Source organism: Silene latifolia, chromosome 1, assembly GCF_048544455.1.
Source record: "Silene latifolia isolate original U9 population chromosome 1, ASM4854445v1, whole genome shotgun sequence".
Classification (NCBI taxonomy): Eukaryota; Viridiplantae; Streptophyta; class Magnoliopsida; order Caryophyllales; family Caryophyllaceae; genus Silene; species Silene latifolia.
Window position 1 is genome coordinate 192,533,261 of NC_133526.1, and position 22,448 is coordinate 192,555,708.

Consider the following 22,448-nt stretch of genomic DNA (forward strand, 5'->3'; position numbering starts at 1 on the left):
CGTCTTAACAGTCAGCTCAGCATCCTCCAGCAACTCAGCGAGGAGTGGGACGGGGTCGCACCATTTCGCTTCTTGTCTGCATCTATACCTGCAAAAGTGACTATGCGTTCAGAAAAGAGTAACGAGGCAAGCACAAATTCATATAAGCAACTGACTTCTATTGGGTGATAATCCGTTGATTCAAAATGAAAATTTGGCCGGGTTTTTAGTTGAAGGCAAATCGTCTACAGAAAATGCCATTCAAGATTTTACAAATGGCTAGGAATTACCTCATGATTCAGGGACTTCCATAAAAGATCAGAACCTGCTGTTATAGCTAACTGACCAAGACAAGAAATTAAGACATTATCTACTTCATCAATAGACGGTACATTTGGATGATCTTTGAGAGAAGCTGGTGGGTTAACAATAAGCTGCGAGACAATAGGCTTCAACAGTTGATGAAACTCCGAGGAGTCCATGAACTTGAAACTACCGGAATCATATCAGAGTATAGGAAGCATTTATGAAGAGATGACAAGACCAAAGCTCTCAAACTCCGAGGAGTCCATCCAGCCTTGCTTATGTCTGTCTATTTTCCATTCTCCGAGTTTTGAAGCTTTGCCGCCTTCTTTTTCCTTGACTGATCAGTCTTACTATCATCGTCAGTAAGGTACTTGATATAACCGTCAAGCAAGTATTTGAAATATGGTACAAACAGTGATCTGCATGCAAAATTTGCAGGCAAGGGTTACATTCTGAATACACAGACAGGCTACATTGCGCGAGGAAGTCTCTTACGTTTTCTTCATATATTCATCAACATTATTATAATAACCAAGAAATACTGAATATTAAGAAAATTAGTGAATCAGTTGCACTAATATGGCAACTAAGGCGAAATCAAACTTGATTTACAGCTATATCAAGTACTCTCAGACATCTTCATTGACAAAGAAACTATGGTATCGATCACAAAATTCCCTACATTTATATTCCCAAGTGACACAAGGCGTTAACTACGCAGATCAAGAGTTTGTGTGGTAGCCTGAGACTGACGGATTGTCCATATTACTGACAAAAGTTTTGAGCAACTCAAATCCCCTGATTCTACAGGTTTCGGATAAACATTTTTAATGGCAGGTAGGGCATGTCTGACTGGAACTTTCTCGCTATGTAGCTTCCTTAACCCAGCAGCCTTCGATTTCAGTTTTGCACTGAACGCAAATACACAGTCTGGATGAAGCGCGAGAAGTTCAATGATGTCACCAAGATATGGACTTGGAAGAGAACCGAGATTATTAGCCAGTGCTTCTAAGATGATAATTATAGATAGCATAAGTGGATCATTTGTCAACACCTAATGATAGACATACGTTTCTAGTAATCTGCATGAGACATTTCATGATTTGAGGAAGCTCGGGAAGTGCTCTCAGCCCGAGAACACTGATTAATGTACCAAATGTTCGAATGGAAGAAGCAACAATCACCAGATCATTTGAAGAGATCTTTCTAACAACACAGGTTAGACATTTGCTGAAAATGGAATATGATGAAAAGGAAATTTAGTGGCTAAAACTTCCAATGCTAAGAAAGCGGCCAGACTAACAGGAACATTAAGATCATTGGGCGAACCATCAAATAACTGCAAGATTTCCAAGCAAAGTACACTAAATGATTCCTAATCACTTCCAGAAAGATTATTCCAAGAATTTAACAAACGGGTATTAAGGACCCTTGTTCTTTTAGATTTAACGGCGCTGGAATCTCTCACTGTTTCACAAAGCACCTGTAAGGCTTAACATTCCCTTGGTTATCTTAACAACAACAGAATTGGCAAAGCTCTTTCAGGTCATTTTTTAAAGCAACAGGAGTCAATATTTTCTCGTTCGAGTCTACGAGTTGCCAACAGAAAACAACCTGAACCATGAGCTCTCCAAGTGTTCCTCTTGAATAATGTCCATATCATATTATCATGCTTGTATATTGTTCACATATATGTTCAGCAAAAAAATTGACATCAAAATTTACCATTCCAATTAAAATTAACCACATCATTCTTACAATTCAAAACCCAAAAAAAAAAAAAAAAAAAAACCAACTCAATTATCATCTAGTAAGTCTTTCTTAAGACTTCTCACACGTTACAATCCCTCATGAGTGTTATCTTAATTTAAGACGGTCTTAAGCAAGAATTTGTTAGTTAGTTACAAAGAGTTCCATCTCAGACTTATTATCCTGCTCAATAACATCCAAAAAAACCGGGTCAACTAAAACCCGGCTCTCCACATGAACCCTAAACCGATGCTCCCACCACAACCCAACCCGGGCCGCCCCATCCACATCCACCCTGGCATCAATCAGCATTTCTCTCTTCGCCACGTCAGCCATGAATCGGGCTTTATGATGAGCCAGGAGCTCCAATCCACTCAATCGGGCCGGCAACCGGATGACCCGGCAAGTCCGGGCCGGCTGCGAACCGGCCTCGAGCTGAGCCGAACCGAGAGTTGAACCGTCATAGGAGATTGACATGGTCGCGGAATTGTAATTGACGGATACGATGTTTGGATTGTTGAGATGAACAGTGATGATTAATTCGGCGTCGATACCGGTTAGGTTGAGTTTGAAGGAGGTTATGTCTATTGAGATTAATTCAAAGGTTGGGTCTAGTGGTTTTGCGGAGACTAGGGCCGCGGTTGTAGCGCCAATTATGGCGCCAACTGCGGCCGAGGGCCAACTCCATTGGCGCGGTTTTGGAGCCATTTGTTTTGGGAGTGGGTGAGGGAGTGAGGGGTGGAAGGAACTGTGGAAGGATGGATAGGACTTGTGGGATATTTTGATTTTAATTTGAATCGACTTGAGTCAAATTAAAAGAGATCTATAACTAGTTTTTGAAGTCGTGCACTGTACGGGTAGTAACATAAAGTGCTATTTAGGGTGAGTCTTAAATATGTATAAATATTATGAATGAAAGGTGTAATGTTATTAGTTTATTTTAAAAGGTATAGTATACATCAAAAGAAACGGGTGATACACATTGGGATCGAACAGTTCAACAAATAACAAAAAAAACCTAATACAAAGTACCAAGCCCACTGGCAAATAAAAAACTAAGACAAACAAAACCAGATTTAAGACAAATCCAATTAAACACTAAGACAAACAATCTTAAATTTATACCTCATCATCATCTTTATTCCCAAAATACATCCTTATCCCCGAACACATCCAAAAATTCATCCCTATCCCAAAACCCGATTAAAACCGATCAAATGCATTATCATCCCAGAATCCGCCCCTCTCTCCTGATCTATACCTCATCTTCATATTCCTCAATTCAATACTTTCTTCCCAGCATCAAATCTCATGACATCTACCCTTCAATCCCAAAAACATCACACATATAATTTATCCTCTTATCAAGCCTCTAAAATCAATAACCAAGCCGGATCTATGGCCGCATGCAGCGATTGGCCTCCCTTTCTGTCAACGCACTCATTTCGCAATACTGGATCAAATGAGAAGGACTAAGTGGACTCAAAATAGCACCAAAATACGGAGCGAGGTGTCATTGTCCACGGAGAAACCACCCCAAAACCAAGTTTTTCAAGGTGCTCCAACCAAGGGTGATATCATGATTGGGCCTGGTTGGTCGTGTTTGATGAAGGCTTAGGAAAAAATGATGAAAGCTTAGAAGTTGTTGTCGACTGCTGTGTGGTTATAGAAGTGCCATTTCGTTGGGATTTGCTGTCGACAGCTGTGCGATATGATGAATTCATCTTGGATATGATGAAATACGATGTGATCCAAATCCTTACTACCCAGGTTAATTTCTATTTTCATCCTGATAGAATTGGGATATGAAGGTGTAATAGAATAAGAATGGTCTATAGTTGTCATTAGAGTAATTATTATAGGAGTCAAATAAATGTCGTTACTGTTAGCACATAGTATGAACACTCACCTTTCGCGGTACTCTTCAACTTTGGGGATATCTTTGTTAAAACCAATATGTGTTGCGTACCTAGTAGTGGTTATTCTAACCTCACCTGCAATTTAAATTTTTCTTTATTTTTGGTATCAATGTCTATACGTGAAACAAATTGTATAATAACAAACCAAAGTTTATAATAATAAAGTGTACCATTATAAGTAGTAAGCTAAACGTTTTGCATGATGCAAATCATTGGCTCCGAGCAATGCCAATCATCCACAAACGAAAAGTCATCCGCATAGTCTCCCTAAACCGAGCATTTCAATACAGTTTTACTGTATATGAAGGTGAAACGTTTGTGGATTAAAGTGTGAAGGGCTTAACATGCTAAATTAAAATCATTCTAAGATGTGTTTGTCAACTTACATAAGACTAGTCAACTCAACCATCCTAAGCTTTTCTCCTTTGTTCTTGGACAAAGTGACTTTTGAACACTCAGTTAACTCTCCAATTACATCTGTTGAAACGTAGTTAAATATAACGCGAAAAATAATCACAATAAATTGATATTAATATAGATGAGTAGATATTCGTAGTACATATCCAAGTAGTGTCGATCTGAAACATTCTTATCCAAGATGTCTTGGTACTTGCTAAATCTGAAACCATGATGTAAAATGGATGGAGTGCGCTGGTGGTCAACACGGGTTATGAAGCTGAAATATTGGCGTTGTTTGTGGTATATTGACACCTGTTAACATCTGAACCGGTGTTCTCGATCCGCAACCTCCATATTAGTAAAGTTGTATTTATTTCCTTATTCTATTGTTTTTTTGAAACTTTCTGATCAATCCTTATCGTATACTTGCTTGAATGACGTTGGACTTTAATTCAAGAAAAGAAGGTGTCAGTTCCATATTTTGAAAAATAATAGAATGAAAATTCCAAGGAAAATTTATTTTATGTTATCGTGTAGGACAATAATTTTGTGAATGAAAACAAACCTGATCATCCTGTAGAATCATGTCTATTGCAAGTAGTGCGAATTTCCTGCTGTATAAATCTGGTTGAACCTGGTGATCAGCATGCTTTGTGCCATGGTATGGTTGAGAAATGAATTGTTGTAACGTTTAGTTCTAGTTTGGAAAGAGGATGAATGAATGGTGGAAAAATGGAATGAATATTGACATATTTATATAAGTTACACTCCCTCCACTCAACTATTATCACCCCACTTCAATATAATACCCCTCACATAAATTAGAGAAATGTGGTGATAATTGTTGAATGGAGGGAGCACAATTGTAGGTTTATTAAAACTCTGTAACAATATTGGTTTTTTTTTAAAATGATATGAGCGAGATTTGTGATTAGATTGAGATTACGGTTGTAAAATATTTTTGCTTTATTTTGAGCGAAATTCCGTAGAATGATATGAGCGAAATTCTGTAGAATATTTTTGCTTTTTTTTGTAACAATTTTATAGGTATGATATTTTTGGACAATATTTTTCGGTATATGAACATTATTTTGTAGAATATTTTTGATTTAGAATATTTTTGTACAATCAGTTCAACTGTTATGCTAAGAAAGTATAAAAGTGATTGAACGAATATTTCAATAATATTTCGTATAATAGATTTGATTTGGGCGAGATTTTTGGCGAACTGAAATCGGCAAGATTTGTGATATTTTTCCTATAATCTTTCTAACTAACTAGTATAGTTCCCGTGCTATAGCACGGTACTTTTCAGATTTATTTTATAAAGAGTTATTATCTATTAAATTATTTGCATAAACGAAATATACTTTTAGTTTAATGTTATAATCTACTTGATGGGGCATATTCTGCACCGCTGACCAAGTCAACATATTGAGCAAGGTCAAAGATATCCACAGCAAGTCAACGACTTAGACAGCCTAGCCGATGCATCATGTCGGCCTGTCAGCCTGGGTCTCGGCATGGCAATCTGCCAGCCGGGACACATACCGCGTACTCACATCCAAGACCCTCGGCCGGCCTGCCATGGGTCCATCGGCCGAGGGTAGAACGGTCTTTCCACCTGCTAGCCACTTGGCCACTTGGCCACTACGTGACAAAAGGTGAAAGCCTATAAATACTCCTCAACCTTCATTGAGGAAAGGATCCAATTAATCCACAACTAAACCTAAATACACTATTCATCTGGTAATATCTTCCCTCTCTCTCTACAATATACATTTAGCCAAGTAACACAACTTAATCCCTTGAGTTTACTGACTTGAGCGTCGGAGTGAGTACGCTTGGCACAAAGCCAAGCCCTCAGTTCGTTCATTGTTGCAGGAGAGGCCGAGAGGAACGGTAAAGGCAAGAAGAATCCAACCAAAGACATTATTCTACAAAGCCAAGGGTGGTAACTATACCTGCTCCGGAATTACTCCCGGAACAATTGGCGCCGTCTGTGGGGAGGAGTTCATCTTGTAGCATTTCAATATCCTTCTCTTTTTGAGCAAGGATAGCCTGTGTGTCCCTGAGCACCTCCGCCTGCTTCTGGAACAGACCCTCCCACTCGTCCCTCTTGGCAACCACAGCGTCGTAGGCACCCTTATACCTGTCCCGCTCCTCCATCATCTTGGCCGTGGCGCCATCAGCTTCCTCAACTTTGGCCCTCTCGGCCCCTAGCAGCTTCTCAACTTCCTCAACACGCTTCTTGGCAGTAAAGAAATCCAGTTTGGCCTTCGCGGCTTCTCCCTTTGCGGCAGAGAGATCCAGTTTAAGCTTCGCGATCAGCGGCGCGGCTTGGGCCATGGTTTTCTCCTGCTCCGTGATGTAGGAGCCGGCCTGTTGAGTCCACCTCCCCAGCCTCTTATACAATTTCACACCCTCCGCCACAAGCTCGGAGGCAGGAATCCGCTGAGCCGAGGAGTCAACGATGACATTTCTGTCACCCACCTTCTCAACAACCTTCTCAGGCTGCTTCCCTGATTGCCGTTCAGTGATAGCGGCGGCAGCCGAAGGAGGATCTACAAAAAATTTACACAGAGCATCCATGTCACCATGCATGGACACATCAGAAAGCCTGTCATCAGGAATGTCCAACGAACCGGCTAAATCCGAACCACAAGTTAAATCCGTACCAGTTCGGACCCTCTTAGTCGAAGGGCTGGCTGAGACAGGCGTCTCCCCGGCAGCGGTGGAAACAGATGGTGGCTCCTTTCTCTTCTTTGGAGAAGAAGGGCCCTTAGCAACGGTCACCACCTTGTCAGTGATGTCGATAATCTCCACGTGATCCTTCTGCGCCACTGGGGTCGAGGAGGGAGCGGACACTGACGCCGTCGTCGATTTGGACGCTGCTTTCTTTGACCTCTTCGGCACGCCCCCGAGAACCCGTGTTTGGGCCGTCTCCTGATCCAACGCCCTCGCCTGCTTTTCCATAAGCTCGTTGGGAGAAACTCTACGATCGCGAAAGTCAGCCGTAGGACGCCGCTGGACAACCTTCCCGTCCTTATCAAGGCCTAACCTCCCCAAGTCTTTCTCAGACAGCTCCTGACCAAACCGATCTGCGAGGCATCAAGCAAGAGTTACATAAAAGAAGTAAAACAAAGCTCTAAAAAGGGACATAACAAGCAAGGTTGGGCCTCACACCGACCCCACTCACCCCAGTTGAGGGCCGGTATGAGGCCGACGCGGCATAACAGCTCATCCTGAAGAATAATCTGAGTCGGGGGGAGCCATCCCTTCTCAGCATCAAACAGCTGCATTGCCCGCTCCTCATCCGCGGTAAGAAGGACCGACGAAGCGTCCATCTTGACCTTACCCCGGGAGATACATTTTTCGTACTCTTCCCGGGTCTCACACCGCAAGTGAACGGGGCTCTGGAAAGACCGAGGCAATGGATAGTCCGCCGGCACTCGGACGTACACCCATCGCTGTTGCCAGTCTTTGCAAGAGGTAAGCTTGTTCACGGAGACATAACCTGGCTCCATCTGCACGTTGTACTATCCCACCTTACCGGCGATTGACGGTCGAAGACTATGAAGTCGGCGGAATAAGTTAACCGTAGGGGTCTCCCCCTTATAGAGACAGAGCCACACAAAGCCGACTATCGTCCTCATGGCCAACGGATGCAGCTGGGCCACGGCGAGGTTCATAGCTTTGATAATGGCCATGACGTGTTCATTCAAGGGAAACCGGAGCCCAAACTCCAAATGCCTGAGGTACACGCCGATATGACCCGGGGGAGGACAACAAACTGCCTGACCCTCCTCAGGGGTAACAATTTCATACCCCTCACCAAAGAAGAAGTGACCTCCGAAAAGGGCCCCCCCGGAGCAGCTTGCAAATTTATTGGTCCAGACCCGGTCAAGGCCAGTCGTACAGGCCTCACCGTGATCCGGTATAGTCGTCCTCTCGCCATCAACGGGAGCCCTCCCGCCATCATCATTAGCATCATCAGCATCATCCTCGCCCTCCAACTCCTCCAAGAGGGGCAGATCAACTACGGGAGAAGGAGACCTAGGGCCCCCAAACCTTAGCGGGATGGCATCTAGTATCCCCTCCTCGTCAAGACGCGACGGGGAACCCCCCGGCGCAGAAGTACTACACCCGGCGTCAACAGAAGACATGTTCGCAACAGTTATTAACAAAATAAGAGATGAAGAAGTTTGTTTGTTTACCTCGAAGAAAAACACTCGCCGGATCAAAGACTCCGAAGATTAGAAGAAAAGGAAGCACTCGAAAAATTTAGAAAGAGGAAGATTTTAGAGAAAAATTTGAGGAAATGAAATTAATGGCCAAAATCACGGAATTATGCCCTATTTATAGGGAAAAGCCCATGAAGAAGGACCAATCGGGGCTGACCCATGAAACGTCGACCAATCGGCGAACGGACACGTGTCGACATGCAACCACGGGATGTCAATCGTTGCAACGATTGAACGTCAATCAATGCAAAGCGATGACCAAGCGTCTCAAAGCACGCCCATTCGTATCTCTCCGCCCATTCACCTTCCTCAACAAATTTTCAAGCATCTGTTCTCCGCCGGCCACATGATCGACCAAGCTAAGTAGCGCCGGCCGGGGGCAATCAAAAACAACCGGCTCACTCAACCCTGGTCTCGGCCAGCGTCAGTTCCTTTTCCACATCGGATGCCCTTTGCACATCCATGTGGAGGGGGGATATATGGTACGGCATCAGAAAGACCAGGCCGAGGTAACTGAAGCCGCCGCAGAAGAAGCCGATACAGAAAATTTCTACAAATCACTTACGCAGAATATACGCTCAAGCATACATCGGAGCCCATACCACGGCATAGACTACGCTGGGGGCAAATTGATGGGGCATATTCTGCACCGCTGACCAAGTCAACATATTGAGCAAGGTCAAAGATATCCACAGCAAGTCAACGACTTAGACAGCCTAGCCGATGCATCATGTCGGCCTGTCAGCCTGGGTCTCGGCATGGCAATCTGCCAGCCGGGACACATACCGCGTACTCACATCCAAGACCCTCGGCCGGCCTGCCATGGGTCCATCGGCCGAGGGTAGAACGGTCTTTCCACCTGCTAGCCACTTGGCCACTTGGCCACTACGTGACAAAAGGTGAAAGCCTATAAATACTCCTCAACCTTCATTGAGGAAAGGATCCAATTAATCCACAACTAAACCTAAATACACTATTCATCTGGTAATATCTTCCCTCTCTCTCTACAATATACATTTAGCCAAGTAACACAACTTAATCCCTTGAGTTTACTGACTTGAGCGTCGGAGTGAGTACGCTTGGCACAAAGCCAAGCCCTCAGTTCGTTCATTGTTGCAGGAGAGGCCGAGAGGAACGGTAAAGGCAAGAAGAATCCAACTGATGGGGCATATTCTGCACCGCTGACCAAGTCAACACACTGAGCAAGGTCAAAGATATCCACAGCAAGTCAACGACTTAGACTGCCTAGCCGATGCAGCCCATCGGCCTGCTAGCCAGGGTGTCGGCATGGCAACCCGCCAAAGGGGCACATATCCGCGTACTCACATCCAAGACCCTCGGCCGGCCTGCCGTAGGTCCATCGGCCGAGGGTAGAACGGTCTTTCCACCTGATAAGCCACTTGGCCACTTGGCCACTACGTGACAAAAGGTGAAAGCCTATAAATACTCCTCAACCTTCATTGAGGAAAGGATCTCACAACTTAACCTAAATACACTATTCATCTGGTAATATCTCCCTTATCTCTCTACAATACATATCTAGCCAAGTAACACAACTTAATCCTTTGAGTTTACTGACTTGAGCGTCGGAGTGAGTACGCTTGGCACAAAGCCAAGCCCTCAGTTCGTTCATTGTTGCAGGAGAGGCCGAGAGGGACGATAAGGACAGGAAGAATCCAACCAAAGACATTACTCTACAAGCCACGGGTGGTAACGATACTTGCTCTGGAATTACACCCGGAACAATTGGCGCCGTCCGTGGGGAAAGACACTAGAAGCTAGTCACATTCATTCCCAAACAAAAAAAAAAAACCAACAAAAACCCACCCAAAAAGCTAAGAAAATGTCGAAACAACAAGATGCAGTCGTAACCGACGAAACTGCATTTTACCAAGATGATACTTTCAACAATTCTGGAGTCATACAGCCCTCCACCGGCGGTGTAATCCAACCGGAGTTCGGGATGCCATCAATACCCGACACGCCGCTGCCAGCCAACCAGGTCACCATCATGGGACATGTGGTTGACGTAGCAAAGCTGAAAATGCTCCTAGACCTAATTAGTAATACGCCTGCTCACACTGTCACGCCGACAAGAGCGGCGGAAACTGTCCGGGAGACCAGGGCCCAAAATGTGACTCCGAGAAATTTGAACGGAGCACTAGGAGAAGCTGACCCAGCCAAGTCGCCGGGGGAGCCCAAAGTGGGCGCGGTAGACCTAAGTCCTTCCCGCACTCGTGGGGGGACAGCGTCCCCGCCGCACGAACGAGGCTCACCCCGAAGAAGCCAGAGGAGTCCGACTCAGCAGAGTTGGAGAAGAAGTCCGAGTCGAAGAAGGAGCCCCTCCCGCTACGGGGGAAGGAGCCAGGTTAGGGACCCACGGAGCCGATCGCCGCGTGCCGTTCGACACGTGGTTAGGCAACCCCTCAACGCCTACGTCCTCGAAGTCCCGGTGCCGAATAAACTCAAGCTGCCACCTCTGTCATACAAGGGAGATGGTGATCCAGTCGACCACGCTGAGGCCTTCGAGTCTTACATGTCGGTATGGGAGCAGCCCGATGAGGTCTGGTGCCGAATTTTCCCAACAACTTTGCATGGGATGGCTCGAGTGGTACAAAGGGCTTCCCGATGGCTCGGTGTACTATTACGCCGACCTGAAGGGCGCTTTCCTAGCCCAATACTCCCGCATAAGAGAAGGGCCGTAGAGACATCGACCTCCCGACTATCGACGGGGAGGGGGCGAGTCTCTCCGGAGCTATGTGAAGAGGTTCGATGGAAAGGTCCAGCAGATTCGAGAAATTAACCCCGAGCTGGCGGCCTTCGCACTGATGAAGGGCCTCCCAAGGGGAGCCTTAAAAAACGAGCTCATCAAGAGCGGAGGCCTGGGCCTGGACGCCGCCAGAAAGTTGGCCGACCAAGCCATCAAGGTGGAAGACTACCACAAAACACGGGAAGATCCCCCGCAAGCCGAGCAATCGTAAAAGAAGAGTCACAGCGGGACGATCGGGACGAAGGACGCCGCGACAACAACGGCTCGCGGTCCGACGGTCGACGCCGTGAGAATAACGAGATCACGATCGGACAGATCCGACCGGAAGCAAGACTCGGCAGTGCGGGTGGAATTCGAGGGACGTACCACCGAGGCGGTATAGTGAAAAAACCCCTCTCGTCGTATCGGCCGCCGAAGTCTTCGCCCGAGCAAAACGAGGGCCGAAGTGGGAGAGACCCCCAAGCCAAAAAGTGACGGTGACACGAGCCTGTGAGTACCACGGCCACACCGGCCATTTTACCAACGATCGCCGCCACACGAAGAATGCTATAGAGGAGCGATCGGAAGGAAGCCTCGGCAAGTACGTTGCAAAAGGCCAAAAGACCGACGCGGCAGATTCAGATAGGAAGTCCGTCTTCGAGCGGATAGGCGTGATTCATGTTGTCATCGGGGGCAACGAGAACGGAGGATCCGCTCATGGGCACAAGCGGCACCTAAACGAGCTATATCAGGCCATCAACTTTGTGCCCAACTCGAGGATCCCCTCTGCAAGCATCCCCGATATAACTATCGGAAGAAAGGACTACGAAGGGGTCATCGCCCCTCACAGCGACCCGCTTGTAGTCAATTTGGACATATCCAACCACCTGGTCAAGAGGTGCCTGATTGACACAGGTGCATACACGAACATCATGTTTAGAGAGTGCTTTCTCGGCCTCGGCCTGAAGATCAAGGACTTAAGCCCCTGCACCAACCCCCTATACAGCTTCTCTGGGGCCGGGCTGGTACCGCTGGGATCAATTAAACTCCCGGTGACGTTCGGCGAGAAGAACGCGGCTAAAAACATCCTAGCTGAGTTCGTCGTCATTGACGGCTCGTCCGCCTACAACGTTCTCATAGGCCGAGTCACCCCGAGCGAGGCCGACGCGATGATGTCCATCCGGGCCCTAACAACGATGTATGTCTCGGACCGGGGAAGCGCATAAGCTTGTCTCCAAAGACGAGAAGGATGAGGTGGTCAACGTCCAGATAGCTGCCCGAGGCTGCAACATGCAATCCCTCAAAGAGGCGAAGAAGTCCGAAAAAGGAAAAAGCCCGTCCTTACAAAGGAGGAGGCGACCTCATGGATACGACTAGTAGCGATTGGGGGGGATGTGCCTGGGATGAGCCGTTAGGGCATTGGTAATCTTGTAAAATTTATGTAGCTACGGAGGTGTCCAAGATAGCTGTGGACACCCCAACGCATGTTTTTACCTAGTGAAAAACCACCCGCGCCTTCCATCAAAACAAAATTTTCCCATCAGTTATTTATCAAGAAATAGACGCCGGCTCACACTGTCATACCGACAAGAGCGGCGGTCTATATCAAGAAACAGACGCCGGCTCACACTGTCATACCGACAAGAGCGGCAGTCTCCATCAAGGGTCTAGCGCCGTCGTTAGTCACCCCAAGTAGTAGACGCCACGGCGATCACCCCAAGAGGTTTGATGCCGTCGCAGATCACTCCAAGTGGTAGACGCCACGTAACACGCTATCAAGAAACGTACGCCACACCTTTGTCATACCGACAAGAGCGGGTCTCCATCAAGAGTCTAGCGCCGTCGCAGTCACCCCAAGTAGTAGACGCCACGACAGTCACCCCAAGAGGTTTGATGCCGTCGCAGTCACTCCAAGTGGTAGACGCCACGTAACACGCTATCAAGAAACAGACGCCGGCTCACACTGTCATACCGACAAGAGCGGCAGTCTCCATCAAGGGTCTAGCGCCGTCGCAGTCACCCCAAGTAGTAGACGCCACGACAGTCACCCCAAGAGGTTTGATGCCGTCGCAGTCACTCCAAGTGGTAGACGCCACGTAACACGCTATCAAGAAACAGACGCCGGCTCACACTGTCATACCGACAAGAGCGGCAGTCTCCATCAAGAGTCTAGCGCCGTCGCAGTCACCCCAAGTAGTAGACGCCACGGCAGTCACCCCAAGAGGTTTGATGCCGTCGCAGTCACTCCAAGTGGTAGACGCCACGTAACACGCTATCAAGAAAAAGACGCGGCTCACTTGTCATACCGACAAGAGCGGCAGTCTCCATCAAGAGTCTAGCGCCGTCGCAGTCACCCCAAGTAGTAGACGCCACGGCAGTCACCCCAAGAGGTTTGATGCCGTCGCAGTCACTCCAAGTGGTAGACGCCACGTAACACGCTATCGAGAAATGGACGCCGGCTCACACTGTCAACCCGACAAGAGCGGCAGTCTCCATCAAGAGTCTAGCGCCGTCGCAGTCACCCCAAGTAGTAGACGCCACGGCAGTCACCCCAAGAGGTTTGATGCCGTCGCAGTCACTCCAAGTGATAGACGCCATGTAACACGCTATCGAGAAATGGACGCCGGCTCACACTGTCAACCCGACAAGAGCGGCAGTCACCCTCGTAAGGCGGATACCACGACAGTAGCGGTCATCGCACACTACACTCGCAAAAACAGACGAAGTGTCTTGGAAGCGTTGAAACACGGTTGAGATACGCACTCTAAAACGGCCCCTGACCAAGCCAATCAAAAAAAAAAAAAAAAAAAAAAAAAAAAAAAAAAAAAGAGGAGGGGACTCAATTAGGAATACAGGAAGACAACTCTGACGAAGATGAGACAAAGACCTCGGCCACGCCGAGGGCGAGGGAAACGAATTATTATTAGAAGTTACAAAATTACAAGTGAAAAGAATACAGACGACGGCCGTCCCCATAGGGACACGCCGAAACATAATCTACCGAGGTTGTACAAAAAGAGGCAAAAAACTAGCGCTATGTTCATGTATCAAGAGACAGCGGGGAGGAAGGGCTGAGTAATTGGCCCCCGGACAGCTGAAGCAGATCTGCTGTAAACTTGTTCTCATCAAGCAGCACGTGGTAGCATGTGAGGAGTGAAACAGTCTGCTTTGTAAACTTGTTCTCATCAAGCCGCATCTTCTTGGCGAGCAACCCAGCGAGCTTTTCTAGCTAGCCTCGGCCTTGGCCTCGGCATCCTCATTTGCCCTCATCCTTTCGGCTTCTTCTTTAGCTACCCTAGCCTTCTCGCAAGAAGAGTCGCCTTTTCCGCGGCCGCCTCCTCTCCATCTTCGCCTTCACCGCCTCCTTGGCCTTCTCCGCCGCGGCATTCACCTTAGCCTCAAGCTTGTCATCAAGCAGCACGTCGAACCTGCCCCACGGGAAGGAACCATCAAGAGGGAAAAGCTCCCCGATAACTTCCCTAGCAGCATCTTCGGCCAAATCCCGGAACTCGGCGCACAGCTTGGGAAGCAGGTCGGTTTGCAGCATCTCGATGTCCGCCTCCTTTTGCTTGATGATGGCATCTCGCCCGAACCACCTCCGCCCGAGCCTTAAACAGGTCCGGGACTCGTTCCTCCGCTTGAGGTAGAGGTCGGCGCGCCCCCGAGCGAGCTCACATTTCCTCGCAGTTCCGCGCCTTCGGCAACCGCGGCCTCGGCTTTAGCCCTCTCAAGCAAGGACCTCCTTTTCGGCGTCCTCCCCGAGTTTTTCTCCGCCAAGAGCGCCTTCTCGCCTTCTTCCCTAAGCCTCTGCTCATTGAGGAGACCCGGCTTCGCCGATGCGACCACCGCTTAGTGGCATTACGCTCATGAACGGCCCGAGCCACGGCCTTCTCTTGCTCCCTGAGACGAGCAGCGGTAGCCACGTTCCACCTCGCCAGCTCCCTAATAAGCTTCGTACCCTCCTCTATAAGCTCGGAGACGGAAGCCTTCTGGGATGAAGGGACGGTGGTGGCAATCTGGCCACTAGCCTGCGGCTGGGAGACGAAAGCCTTCTGGGATGAAGGGTCGACGGTGGTGCCTTGACCACCAACCTGTGCAGAGGACCCCACCGCCTGCTGCCCAACGTGAGCAATAGCCGACTGCGGCTGATCTGCAGAAATTCAGTTAAAACATCAGTATCAGTATCGACCCATCAGAAATACCTAGTGGCACGGCTGAATTTAAGCCACGAGCTAGATAGGTACCATGTTTGGCCTTCTTGACCGGAGGAGGCACTTCCTTGCCAGCGGTAGAAGCTGTCCCTTTCCTCTTACGGATAAGGGGAGATCCCTCTGCGTCAGAATCCCCCTCATCGGGAATCTCAACAATCTCCATCTTTTTAAGGGAGGGGATGGGAGTTGAAACCGGTGTCGACGCCGTTGCCACCAAGGGCCTTGTTTTCCGCGTCCGACGCACCACGCCGCTAACAACCCTCGCCTGCGCCTCCTCTTTGCTCAAGACCTTCAGCCGCTGTTCCATGAGATCGTCCGGCGACATCCTGCGGTCATGGGCTGCAGCCTTGGGATGCAAGTCAGCAACGGTTTTATCTTTGTGCAGCCCCATTCTCCGAAGAAGATCCTCAAGATAGGTCCGGTCCAAAGTGGTCTACGAAAGAAACAAAGCAAGAGTCAAGAAGAAGAAATGAATCGAAATTCGAAGTCAAAGAAACATTGAGAGCGGCGGAGGGCCTCACACCGACCCCACTCACCCCGTGCTAGGGCCGGTATGAGGCCGACATAGCAAAGCGGCTCATCCTGAAGAATGATCTGCGTCGGGGGAATCCATCTTTTCGGCATCCCACGCTTGTCCACCTCAAAGAGCCTCATTGCCAGCCTCTCATCCTCCGTAAGAGGGACCCTGCTAGCATCCATTTTAAGATGCTTCCGAGTGACCCATCTGTCATGCTCCGCCCTAGTCTCACACCGCAAATTAACTGGTCTTTGGAAGGAACGGGCGGCGGATAGTCATTCGGCACTTTAACATACACCCACCGACCTTGCCAGTCCTTGCAAGAAGAAGGTTTGTCGCCAGAGACATAACCCCGCTCCGTCGTCGTACACTTTGTACCATCCAACACGGCCAGAAAGTGACGGTTTGAGATGATGAAGCCGGCGGAATAAATCCACCGTCGGAGCCTCTCCCTTAAAAAGACAAAGCCAGACAAAACCAATTATGGTCCTCATGGCCAGCGGGTGCAGTTGGGCAACAGCAACGTTCATGGCTCTAATTATGGCCACAACGTACCCATTCAGCGGAAACCGGAGCCCGTACTCCAAATGCCGGAGGTATACGCCAAGATGACCCGACGGAGGACAACATACGGCCGACCCTCCTCGGGGATAACAATTTCGTACCCTACCAAAGAAAAATGATCCTCGAGAAGTTTCCCGCCGGAGCAACGGGCAAGCTTACGGGACCAAGCACGATCAAGGTGGATCTTACAGACATAGCCGTGATCCATGACGTACTGTCTCCCCTCACTAGGACGAGACCTTTCCGCATCATCACCAAAATCATCACCAAGATCACCAAAAGAGTCAGAATCCTCCCATTCCTCCAGAATTTGAGGATCAACTTCAGGAGAAGGAGACCTAGGGCCTCCCGACGCAGGTTTACTAGGTCCAGCATCAGCAGAAGACATGATTCACAACAAATTATTAGCAAGGAAAATGAAAAGTTTGCTTGTTTACCTTAAAGAAAAATACTCGCCGGATCAAATACTCCGAAGATTAAGAAGAAGAAAACCCTTGAAAGTTTGGAGAGATGAAGATTTTAGAGAAAAATTTTCGAAAATAAAATGGAGGCCAAAATCACGGAATAACTACCCTATTTATAGAGAAAAGCCCATGAGGAAGGACAATCGGGGCACATGACCCATGAAGCGTCAACCAATCAGCGAACACACACGTGTCAAGCATGCAACCGCGGAATGTCAATCGTCGCAACAGTTGAATGTCAATCAATGCAACAGTGACCAAGCGTCTTCAACACGCCTTTTCACATCTTTTCGACTGTTCATCTCCTTCAAACAAATTCCTAGATATCTAGTCTCCGCCGGCTACCGATCAACCAAGCCAGGAAGCACCGGCCGGGGGCAATCAAATTCAACCGGCGCTCTCAGCCCTGGTCTCGGCCAGCGTCTTGTTCTTTTCCACATCGGATACCCTTCGCGCATCCATGTGGAGGGGGGATATGGTATATGGTACGGCCTAGCAAGAGCCACGCCGATACACAAGAGGACACCGATACAGAAAGATTTTCGAAATTTACTCTGCAGAATATACGCTCGGCATACATCGGAGCCCATACCACGGCATAGACTACGCTGGGGGCAAATTGATGGGGCATATTCTGCACCGCTGACCAAGTCAACACACTGAGCAAGGTCAAAGATATCCACAGCAAGTCAACGACTTAGACTGCCTAGCCGATGCAGCCCATCGGCCTGCTAGCCAGGGTGTCGGCATGGCAACCCGCCAGCCGGGGCACATATCCGCGTACTCACATCCAAGACCCTCGGCCGGCCTGCCGTAGGTCCATCGGCCGAGGGTAGAACGGTCTTTCCACCTGATAAGCCACTTGGCCACTTGGCCACTACGTGACAAAAGGTGAAAGCCTATAAATACTCCTCAACCTTCATTGAGGAAAGGATCTCACAACTTAACCTAAATACACTATTCATCTGGTAATATCTCCCTTATCTCTCTACAATACATATCTAGCCAAGTAACACAACTTAATCCTTTGAGTTTACTGACTTGAGCGTCGGAGTGAGTACGCTTGGCACAAAGCCAAGCCCTCAGTTCGTTCATTGTTGCAGGAGAGGCCGAGAGGGACGATAAGGACAGGAAGAATCCAACCAAAGACATTACTCTACAAGCCACGGGTGGTAACGATACTTGCTCTGGAATTACACCCGGAACACCAACCAAAGACATTATTCTACAAAGCCAAGGGTGGTAACTATACCTGCTCCGGAATTACTCCCGGAACACTACTAAATATAATATTAATAAGAGGTTGAAAAAAAAAGTTTACTACCATAAGAAGACCTTTTAAGTTAAGTTATTTTTTTACCATTAAAAATAACACAATAATTTTATACCATTACATGCAACTAATTTATGACACTGATAGTACAATTATTAAGTTAGTTGTATAATTTTATTAAAACGCGTATTGACCTTAAAACAAAAAGCAGTAAAAATTATTCATTGCGTCGAAAAAGACGATTTACGAATTATTAAAATAATGTTTTCACTTTTATATTTCTAATAGAAAATACATAAGTGATTTTACATCCTTCAAAAAATAGTTCATATTACTAAGACAAAAATTTACATAATAAATAACTGAAGATTTCTAACAAAAGAGGTAACATATAAATATGATATAAGTTTAAATTTATACGAAATCGAGTTCACTCATCTAGCTTATAATATGACATGTAGAGTCCAAAATTATGGGTTATTAATAGCTTTTACTTTGATAGATGAGATAGAAAAAGTGGGCTACTTATAAGGTTCACAATTTACAATCTATCAAATCTTGTTGTGTTATTAGTATCCATAAAAATAGGCCCAATTAAGAAGAAGTCTCTTTAGGCGGGAAAACTAAGAGAATTTTTATTCTCTTAGTAGTAGGGGAGATTAAGTTACAATCCATAATTAAAAATTTAGATATATGTTAGACTTTTTTGCACATTTTTTATTGTCAAATATTCTGCGAAAAATATCTCCTTAAAAATTGCGCAAATATCTCCTAAAAAAATTGTACCGAAAATATGTTAGAAAAATGATACTGAAAATATCATTTTTTAAGTTGACTTGTTGAAATTATCTCATAAATTGTGCAAACATCTCCTAACGTGATTTTTAATAACACAGAACTTGCCTTGTGTGTGAAAAAACAACTAAACATGAATCCGGAATAAACCCGACCTGAAACTGAAGTGGCACAAATCTGAATTATCCTCTACTCGAACCTAACCTGATTGTCATGTCTAAAAATTACTCCTGGTTTTACTACTTACTGAATTACGCGGTACTTACTCATTACTCTCGTTTGACTTCAGTTAAAAATATAAGAACAAACATCCAAGAGCCAATGAAAACAGAAGAGACGGTAATCCAACATCGGCATTAGGAATGGCTGATCCGTGGTGATAGGGATATCCGCTTGCTGCACCCGCACCTGCTACTCCACCAGTAAAAGGATATCTTCCACCACGACACGACCGCCTCTGAATCCTCGACGACCGCCCCTGAATCCAAAGTTCATACGGTCCTCTGCATTACACACAATTTTTTTTATCTCAGTAGCGGAACCAACAACTCTTAGTTGATGACCAAAACAGTTGAAATTCGTATGTACACAAAATAGTTCAGCAAATGTCACCATACTCGTGACTTGATTTCAATTCCGTCAACAATAAAACAAAATAATTCATTATGAAAAGTATCACACAAGTTATTTTCATCTTAGTAGAGCAACCAAGAACCTCTTAATTGGTGACTAAAAGTCTAAAACAGTTAAAATTTCGAATGTAAACAAAACAGTTCAGCAAAAGTCACGATACTCATGACTTGAGTTCAAATTCCGCCAACAATAAAACATGATAACTATGAAAATTGAAAAGTATACAGTAGTTTAACCCAAGATAATGATCAAACCTATAATTCTCTAAATCCAACCATCCAACCATGCAAATATTACGGAATTATAAATTCTTGGGACTACTTCTTACTAAAATTATCTTGATATTATCAAATGACTATTACCAAATTACTTACCAGTCCGTTTTATAAACATGTAAAACCGTGTCACACAAAAAGAAGTATCACGTAATTATTCCGTCAAAATAGAAAGTAATTAAGAAATACGGAGTACATACCTAAAGAAGAACAATGAGACGCGGTTTGCAAGAGTAGTAGTACCAACAATGCTAACATCCACAGCTTCATATTTCCCGTTTCCGCTACTTTACTTGATTTTTAATTTTGCGTATACAAAATAAAAGTAGAAGCGCGTTCTATATTTTCCTTAGGTTTTCCCAGTAATGTGACGGTTGTGAATTTGTGCTTATAATTTTGTGTGCTGGTGTTTATGCCTCGACTCATTGAAGTACATGTTGTAGAAATCGTAATTGGGGGTATGAATGTGTATGTTATTATTGATATCAAGCATTCATATACAAGGTACGTATATATACTACATCAACCAAAGACGAAATTCTATTGGACTTACCTAAAGACATCGACTTACCTAAAGACCATCCCATATTTACGGTAACTAAATATACATTGTATCATAATAATATTACATAATATATTCCTAATATTATTTCCATACTCCCCCTCAAGTTGAAGTAGTCGGTAATCCGATGCCCAACTTGAACTGTAAATACTCGAAGGCTTCTCATCCAAGGGCTTTAGTAAATAGGTCCGCAATTTGCTCATTACTCCGAACATGAGAGGTTGAGGTACGATTTTGCAAGTGAGTCCGGATGAAGTGACAGTCGATTTCAATGTGCTTGGTTCTATCATGAAACACAGGATTCTTTGCGATATGTAAGGTCGCTTGATTGTCACAATACATCTCCATTGGTCGCGTATGATCGATCCCAAGTGACGAAAGGAAACTCTTTAACCAAAGCAACTCGCTAGTCAGTCCTGCCATAGGTCGGTATTCCGCCTCTGCGGGCGACTTCGATACCGTCCCTTGCTTCTTAGCTTTCCAGAAGATTGGCGTGTTACCCAACGCAACAAAATAACCAGTGAGAGACCGTCGAGTCAAAGGACATCTACCCCAATCCGAGTCCGAGTATCCATAGAGCTGCAAAGACGATCTCCTATCCATAATGATTCCCTTACTCAGACTCCCTTTCACATATCGCAACACTCGCAAAGCTGCCTCCAAGTGCTCCTTCCTCGGCTCATGAACAAACTGGGATAGAATATGCACAAAATATACTAAATCTGGTCTGGTAATTGTTAAGTATATTAATCGACCCACAATTCTTCTATACTTCATTGGGTCCTTCAGGGCATAACCCTTTGCCAAAGCTAAATTATGATTTTGTTGCATAGGAATATCAAGTGGCTTAGCTCCTTCCATTCCCGCATCTGCTATGATTTTCATTGCGTAATTTCGTTGACAAAGGAAAAGTCCTTTTAGTCCCGTTGCTACTTCGATCCCAAGGAAATATTTCAAGCGCCCCCAGTTTTTTATCCCAAAATTGGTATTGAGAAAGTGTTTCAACCGAGTGCTTGCTCCTTCATCGTTACTCACGATGATCATGTCATCGACATAAACCAAAATTCCAATGAAAACTTTGTCCTTATGATACGTGAAGAACGAATAATCGGCTAGAGACTGAACGAAACCATACCTTTTTAATGACTCAGTTAGCTTTACAAACCAATTTCTTGATGCTTGTTTTAGACCATAACACTTTAATCAGAAGTAATGAGCTTACAGTTCCTTGAGACAGGAAAAGCTTTGATAATTTGGATCATCGTGTGCCAAATCCGCTTCATGGGGCAGGCAGATTTTTGGACAAAGAAAACTTGTGGGAATGTAGTAGATAAAGGTTCTTAGATGGTGAAGGCGGGGGAGATATCGACCTCATTGGAGAAAAAGTGTACATTGCATTATCAGGTCCCAGGAAAAGCTTTGATAATTTGGATCATCGTGTGCCAAATCCGCTTCATAGGGCAGACAGACTTTTGGACAAAGAAAACTTGTGGGAATGTAGTAGATAAAGGTTCTTAGATGGTGAAGGAGGGGGAGATATCGACCTCATTGGAGAAAAAGTGTACATTGCATTATCAGGTCCCATGTTGACAGGAAGTGGCCAAAATTGCCAGTAAATGTACTACTGCCTACTGTCAGCGAATGCTTCTTACAAGACCGACTTGCAGGATCAAGCCCTATGTTGTGCGGAAGCGTGAATATCCCGTGTTGGGCCTCTGCTGTATCTCTGTCCACTGTCCATAATAGTACGATATTGTCCGCTTTGGGCCAAGCCCTCACGGATTTGCTTTTGGGCTCCTTCCAAAAAGG

At 46.0% G+C, this 22,448-nt stretch overlaps 1 protein-coding gene across 1 annotated transcript; it reads right to left on the bottom strand.

Moving 5' to 3' along the window:
- Positions 1-1,980: 1,980 nt before the first annotated feature.
- On the bottom strand, positions 1,981-2,834 carry LOC141618596 (uncharacterized). The gene has a single exon (XM_074435709.1). It carries the CDS (start codon positions 2,740-2,742, stop codon positions 2,179-2,181), a length of 564 nt encoding a protein of 187 aa, XP_074291810.1. The 5' UTR covers positions 2,743-2,834; the 3' UTR covers positions 1,981-2,178.
- Positions 2,835-22,448: the final 19,614 nt, after the last annotated feature.

What these genes read in the sequence shown, in the direction of transcription:
- LOC141618596 (XM_074435709.1), bottom strand. Translation starts at nt 2,742, where the DNA reads ATGGCTCCAAAACCGCGCCAATGGAGTTGGCCCTCGGCCGCAGTTGGC.